General features: G+C 52.8%; 1 protein-coding gene across 1 annotated transcript in view; it reads left to right on the forward strand.

Annotated features, from left to right (window-relative positions):
- FAM167A (family with sequence similarity 167 member A) overlaps nucleotides 1-7,621 on the forward strand; it is a 19,874-nt gene that overhangs the window by 1,565 nt on the left and 10,688 nt on the right. Inside the window, exon 2 of the mRNA XM_008631028.2 lies at nucleotides 6,227-6,770. Within this exon, the coding sequence (XP_008629250.1) occupies nucleotides 6,393-6,770 (378 nt within the window). The 5' untranslated portion in view covers nucleotides 6,227-6,392. The remainder of the gene's footprint in view (nucleotides 1-6,226; nucleotides 6,771-7,621) is intronic.

Consider the following 7,621-nt stretch of genomic DNA (forward strand, 5'->3'; position numbering starts at 1 on the left):
CCCCGGGCTCCGGACTCGCAATCAGCCCTGCAGCCATTAGGTGTTTGCAAAATGTAGCAGAGACACTGCAGGGAGAAAGAAAAAAAAATACAAATAATCAGCCTCAGAGCAGCGTAGCCCTTCTGGGGGGAGGGAGAGGAGGGTCTGTTTGCAACCAGCCGATCTGAAATGATATTAAATGCCAAAGAGCAGCTCTGCACTGGGAGAGGACAGGGCTGAGGATAGAGGTTGGACGATCACGGCTCAGATAATTGGATGGGACAGGGGGCATGTAAAGGGGATTAGGGGGTCACCGAGGGGCTGACCCCACTCCCCTGATCACGTTAACTTGGAGCCTGGGGGTCTCCAGTGGGAGCTGGCTGGCCCTGGCGTTGTCCCTGCAGGGGCTGAACTGGGTGCTGGGCAGATTGGAGCTCAGCAAAGCCAAAAAAAAAAAAAAAAAAAAAAAAAAAAAAAAAAAAAAAGAGGTTGTTTTTGTTTTTTTTTCTTTCTGAAAACACACCCTTGCGTGCTGCATTTGGGGAAAAAATAACTCCTCATACTAGTCTCCTGGGAAGAGAGCATTTCTCAGCCTGCCCTGGCTCATTCCCAAGGAATCCCAGCCCTTTTCATTACCCTGGGCGCACGGGCAGAGAGGTCCCTGCCTCTCCGTGCTGAAACGTGGCCGTGCTTGGGGTGGCAGCAGGGAAAATAAGGGGACAACCGGCTGTGCCAAGCCACAGGTCCTTTGGGGGCATCTCTGGGAACAGGCTGGCCGTGCCACCTCCGAGATTAGGGCCAAAACCTGCCAGGGGCCTGGGGCAGTGCGTGGAGAAGAAACCTTTGCCCGTAATCTGTGGCTCCACCGACCTCACCAGAACACACCGAGGGTGGACATGGTGGCTTCACCAAGAGCCTGTAAACTTGCCTTTGCTCTGCTCCTTAATCCTTTTCCTCCTCAGAGGAATCCTACTTGGTTTGGGCTGATGGGTTGAGAGCATTGACCCCATCCAGCTCCCCAGTTTGCAGCTACTTCCAACCGACTGGAAGACTGGTTCGCTGGAATGCCAAATATTTCTTCATGCAGGATTTCCACACAAAGCCTGGAAATCTGCTGATCGAGGAGAGTCTGACCGGTCTGAAAATGGAGCTACAAGGGTCCCTCTGAAGCAGGCAGCAGCCTCAGCCCTGCTCCCTCACCAGGAGCCTTCTGGAAGCTGTGGGGGACGCAGGAGGGATGAGCTGTAGTCGGGCAGGAAGGTGCAGATGTGTTTATTGAAACAGGTTCTGACTCCTCCCGCGATGCTGGAAATCAGCCAGGGAGAAGTGCCTCGGGGCAGGGAGTGCAAATTGGTCCCTTCTAATCTCACTGAATCACAGAATGGTTTGGGTTGGAAGGGAGGTCTCTTCCATAAAGCTCATCCTGTTCCACCCCCTGCCATGGGCATGGGCGCCTTCCTCTATCCCAGGTTGCTCCAAGCCCCATCCAGCCTGGCCTTGGACGCTTCCAGGGATCCAGGGGCAGCCATCTCTGCACTTCTCCACTCCTCTGATGGGTTTTCTGCAACCCCTACTGCTCTCCCCTCCCCCTTGCAGTGTTTAGGGCTCTTTCTGGACACCATTTGGGCAGAAGGACGGGCCAGGGCAAACTCTTGTCCTGCTCCAGGTCATACGTGAATGGAAAGCCCCTCTTTTTCCCTTTTCCCCGTTTTTCTGTGAATGCCACGTCCACATCCATGCTTGTGATGCCCATTTTGGTCACATCAGTGCTGCCATCCTTCCATGAGGAAAGGAACAAGTTCATGGTACAGGAGTGTGGCCCGAAGGTCTCTATGGGCACCGTGCCCAGTGGCACTGAGGCCTCTGCTGTGGTTCCTCCAGCATGGGCAGAGCCCTTTCCATCCTGTCCCGACCATGCTGAGCAGGCAGAGAGCATCTGATCCTGACAGCACCAATTCCAGCCCTGGAGCATGTCCTGACTTCGGGATCAGACAGCTCTTCATGGTGCTGGAGTCTTGTCCTTTTGAGGGGAGGGAGGATGAAGGTCACATTGGGACCAGGCTGGTTTTCTGCAGGAGAGGATTTCAGCTGCTATAGAAAAGGATTGGGTGGGTAAACACTGAATGATAAAATCCAGGGAAACCAGCTCTCCTCGGAGTCAGTGGGGTGGCTGGGGATTTGCTCTGCATCTCTGCAGGACCCCTGTGCAGAGCAGCAGGATGGGGGGCTCTGGCAGGGTGAGGAAGCCCCCAGCTCACCAAATCCACACAGCTCAGCAGCTCCTCTCCCGAGTGAGGCCATTCTGGCATGGAGAAAAGAATGACTGATGTGCAGCCACCCTGAAAGGGAACCACCAGCTCCAGGGAGCTGCAGTGTTTATCCTGATGGGTCTCTCCTTCCCTCACCCCACTCCTGAGGCCTCTGAGTCTCCGCTGCCCCAAGGATGCTGCAGAGCATCCATCCAGCCCCGTGAGCAGCTGGAGTGCTCCCTTACTCCATTGCTATGGCAACCCCTTCTCACAGGCATCTCCTCCTCTCTGCCCCTCTCCCACCCTGCCACAGACACCCGGGGGGGTCAGAGACTCGAGGGGCGTCAGTCATCCCCACCCCATCCCTGTGTCACTGCTGTGCTAAGGAGGGAAGCAAACACAGCTCTGCCTGCACACCAGGCACTGTCCCCTGCCTCTAGCTCCACCTCAGTGTTCCTTCATCCCACCTTTTCAGGCTCAGGATCCTCCTCTCCCACTGGGAGAGCTGCATGGTGATGTTGGCAGGTCGGATTTACTCCAGGGGTTTCCTCTGTAGGATCAGGGGGTGTCTGCGTGGCCCAGGGTGACCCCTGTGCGAACCTTCAGAGCAAACTGTCAGGGGAGTCACATCCCAAACTCCATGGATCATAGAGGGTGTCCCTGCACCGACTGGAGTGTGGGCATGGGCACCCAGATGAGACCTGGAGACACCAGAGGTGAATTCTTTACACCGCTGAAAGTCCTCAGAGCTTTTTGCCTGAAGGCCTGTTGCATGGACCGACTTCTCAGTGAGAGGGAAACTGAGGCACAAAGCGGCTGAGGTGCTTTCTGAAGGTCATTCACAGGCTGAACCATCGCCTCTGCCCTGTTTGCTCCATGCCAGAGGTGCCATCTGTGGTCTATGTGGGCAAAAGGGTTTCTGTCAGCTGGGTTTTTTCTCCTATTGAGGCTTTTTTGTCGTCCCAGTCTCCAGAGGAGCAGAATTCCTCCAACACAGACTCCTACAGTCACTGCTGCTCCTTTGCAATAAGAATTGGGGTTACAGGAATCCACAGTCCACCAGGAACAGTGAAGGAAGAAGAATAATTTGTTCCCCACACCTCCACCTCGGCCAATTGCTGAACTCCCAGTTTAACATTCCTGTTACTTCTCCATCCCAGGCTTGTGCTCCTGCTGATCGCTTGGGATCGGTCAGTTGACTTCTCCAATGGAAACCTAACCCAAGAAAGAAATTAAAAGGCTTTTTGTTGTTGTTTCAGTGACCTGTTGTGTCCTGTGCTTTCAGGACTCATCTAAAGGAAGGGGGAACCCCCTGAGCAAAGGTTCTTAGTGAGGTGTGAGCAAACCCTCACCCCATTTTGGAGCTGAACTCATTACCCCTAATTAGGGCTGGCAGGCTCTCCCTGCAGCGAGTGTGATAATGAGACCAATCAAGGATTAATCACTTAGATCCCCTCACACAGGGCAGCCCAGGGGGAGCCCAGCCTAGGGCAGGGAGACTGGGAGTATGTGGATTTGAGCCAGAGGCACGTTTGTTTCTGGGAATTTGGTAGCTCTCCGGCACCAAAGGGTTTGTGTTACAGCACAAGGGCATTTTCACACGCTTACAACTTTCAGATCTCTTTCTCCACAGCAGGTCTTTGATCCAAGTCCAAGATATTGATAGGAAATTAGAGGTGGCTCCATTCTGTCACTTCAGAGTTTGGACAGGCTGGGGAGCAGAGCTGCTTATTTAGGGGGTGTCCCTGCAGAGGGAACGAGGCGTTTCGTGTTACACCAGGGAGGAAGTGAAGGATGGGCTGAATCAATGCTGCTTTTAGGGTAGAAAAACCAAACCTCCTCCAAAGCTGCTGGGACTTGTGGTGACAGGGAGGGGGAGATGGCAGCAGGGCTGTGACAAAGGGGATGCTCCAAGCCACTGTCCTGCTTTCATGGTCCAATGCTCTAAATGTTAACTGAGCTGTGCCCAAGGCTCAAATACCAGGGGCCTTTCCCACCCTGAGGATTCCATACACGCTGGAGAACAGGACAAAAGAGTTTGTGTGGGGCTCTGCTTTGTAGCTGTGGCATTCAGAAAATGATAAAAATATGATCTTTGCTGGGGACTAGCAAATCCAGCAGCCCAGTGTGGAACTGCAGCAGACTCTTGGACTGCTGGGTTTGGGCCACCCTCAGCAACCTGCACAGAGGTCTCAAGGACAAAAAAAAACCCCTCAGAGGTGAAGTCTTTGAAGTCATTACTTCTTTTCCTTTATTGATCTATTGAGGCTGGAGCTGGAGGAAAGGTAAATTCATCGACATGCCCTGAGCCCTGCAGAGCACCCCTCCCCCAGGGCAGCCCACTGCTTTCCCCTCTATTTTTCAAGAGAAGAAGGAAAATTGTTGCTGTTCCAGGCACGAGAGCTGTTGGCTTCAACCTGACAGAGTGTCTGTGAGGGCTCCCTCTCCTGTAAAACTCTCATTAACATAAATAGGAGCAGGAAAGAGACCACAACATGACTAATCCTCCACCCCCACACTGTCTGTGTGTACGCTATCAACTCCTCGTTCAGCTCATGTGCCCCCACACAATTGTTGGGATAAATCTTGCGCGCTCTCTCTCTCTCTGTGTTTATTTTAAATTGAATCTTCTTACTGAAAAGGTTGGAGAGGCATAATTATGGTCTGGATTTCAGAGCTGCACACGCCTTTGTGGAAATGGCAGGGAGAAGAATGGCTGAGTAACTCTAGGAAGCTGCACACATCCTGCCTGCTTTTCCAGGCATCTCACTAGGCAGGCAAAAAAGTATTTCGTTTTGCTCCTGGCATTCAGAGGAGAGCTCTGGATCTATTCCTAGCTCAGCTATAGATGAGCACACGACCTTGAGAACGTCCCTTACCTGATCCTGCAGGCAAATGAATACAGAAGCTGCCTGAGCTTAACTCTTGGAGAGTTGTTCGAGTCCTCTGCCCCTCCAGGGCCCAGGGTTTGTCAGAGCAGCTTTGGGCACAGCTTCCATGAGTGCTGACAGGAGCAGAAGTGGGGAGGAAGCTCCTGGTTTCTCTGTGCTACTGCTCCTAAGGGGTGTTACAAGGGACCGTTCCCACTGGATAAAGTGGATGTGGCCAGTGGTGGAAACCACAAGTCCAAGTCTTCCTGGATGTCTGAACCCAAACCATGCCAGCAGCCCAGTTAGTTCCTCACATGGCTGGGAGCACATTCCGGGCTGGAACCAGGGGGTCAGAAGGGAGCCGAGTCCTAAAGCTGCATCTTCAGCAAACCCAGATCTAAACCCTGCTCTGTAAAACTGGAGTGTGGTGTGGGGAAGAATAAATCCCTTTTTCCAGTTCTCCTTTTGACTCAAACTCTTGGGAGAAGTTTGGGTTCACAGAATCCCAGAATGGTTTGGGTTGGAAGTGACCTTAAAGATCATCTCATTCCCACCCCCTGCTATGGGCAGGGACACCTCCCACTAGCCCAGGTTGCTCCAAGCCCTGTCCAACCTGGCCTTGGACACTTCCAGGGATCCAGGGGCAGCCACAGCTTCTCTGGGCACCCTTTGCCAGGGCCTCACCACCCCTACAGGGAAGAATTTCCCCCTAATATTTCATCCAAACTTCCCCTCTTTCAGGTTGTCTTACTTGATTTGCCCAAATGGGGAAATGTGGGTTTGCCAGGCAGAAAATCAACAAGACCAGACAGTCCAAAACCCAGCAGTAGCCACTGGTGTTTCCAGAGAATGTTGGGGTCTGGGAATGTGTCCTGGCCTCCTTGGCAACCTTTCCATGGCCCCTTGAGTTAAGATTGGAGGTGTAGGTAACCAGAGCTTTGCTAAAAGCCAGAGCCTGTCTGTTCCTGCCCCAAAGCACTCAGATAACCGAGGTGAGATCACCCTCCCCAGCAGCACTCTGGCACTGAGCCTCTCCCAAAGCCCTCACTCCCCTGCTCCAGCAAGAGCTGTCTCTCTTTCCTCACTCCCTTTTTCCTTCTCAAAACCAATCCTTTTTTTCTCTTCTAGGTCTTCATCCAAGGCTGGTTTGCTGCTTGAGCAGGGGCCCACACCTCAGCTGTCCTCCAGGGTGCTGTGTTGGGCACCTCGTGACACCAGGTCAAACCTTGAGGGTTCTCATCCCCATCCCTGGCCCTTTCCAGCCCACCTCTATGCCTTTGGACTCCCAGAGAGGATGTCTGTCCCCCAAATCCAAATAGAGGAGGCGCTGGACAGCACGGATGCTGGCTCTGGGGGGGTTCCTCCTCCAGATGATCACCTGAGGACCCTCAAGGCATTGACAGAGAAGCTGAGACTGGAGACCAGGCGCCCTTCCTACTTGGAATGGAAGGCAAAGCTGGAGGAGCAGGCTTGGAAGAGCCCCCAGGCTGAGGGAGATGGGGAGGACGAGGCCACCAAGGCCAAAAAGACCCCAGGGGAGACTGTCCCCATGAGGAAGGTGCAGCTGCACCTCAACGGGAGCCCTGCCCAGGACAAGGGGACTGTCACCTCAGGGAGAATAGGTGGCTTTGAGAGCATCGACGAAGCTTTGACGTGGCTCAGGAAGGAGCTGGTAAGTGATTGCCTGTCCCTGTTAGCACAAATTTTGAAGAGGGATAAAAATGAAAGAGTGGGGAAACTCCTTGTTCCTGCCTGCCTTCAGCCCCAGGTGGAAAGGCAACAATCAGTCATTGTGTTTTCCATCAGTCGTTGTGTTTTCCACACCTGGCTCTTCCAGGTCCATCTTCTGTTGCCTTTTTCTTCATTCAAATCCAGTCCACATTTCAGTCATCCTCCCATCCCAATCTTGGGCCCTGTCTCACACATCTGTTTATTTCTGGACATTTCGCAGAGAAAAGAGAAGACAAAAATGCTTTGTTTTTTCTAGGAATGTGTGCTATAGGAAAATCCACAGAGCCAGGGCACAAGGGCTGGAATTCACCTTTTCTCTGTCACTTTGCTATCATGGTCTTCAGCACAAATTTATCCTGGGCCTGACCCAGCTCCTGACCCAGCTCAGGAGTCAGCACAGCCTGGGGATAATTCCCAGGAGAATGCACCAAGCCTGACAGAGTTCAAGAAATGTTTGGAAAACACTCTCAGGCACATAGAGTGATTCTGGGGTTGTCCTGTGCAGGGCCAGGAGTTGGACATAATGATCCTTGTGGGTCCCTTCCAGCTCAGGGTATTCTATGATTTTCTGGAGGCCGATAGGATGGATGTGTCCCTGTCAGGGCAGCCTGAATTCAGGTCTGGAGAACCAGTCCAGGTGATCTTCACAAGGGTAGAAGCAACCAGGTTCCAAAAATACACTTCCCAGAGATCCTTCCCTTCTCCTCACTGGCATGAAAAGTCCTTATTATTTGGCCCAAATTACTGGAAGTGACTCATGACACGTGGCTCTGTTTCTGTTGCCCAGTTGGA

The sequence above is a fragment of the Corvus brachyrhynchos genome, unplaced genomic scaffold (genome assembly GCF_000691975.1).
Source record: "Corvus brachyrhynchos isolate BGI_N302 unplaced genomic scaffold, ASM69197v1 scaffold203, whole genome shotgun sequence".
NCBI classification, from domain to species: Eukaryota; Metazoa; Chordata; class Aves; order Passeriformes; family Corvidae; genus Corvus; species Corvus brachyrhynchos.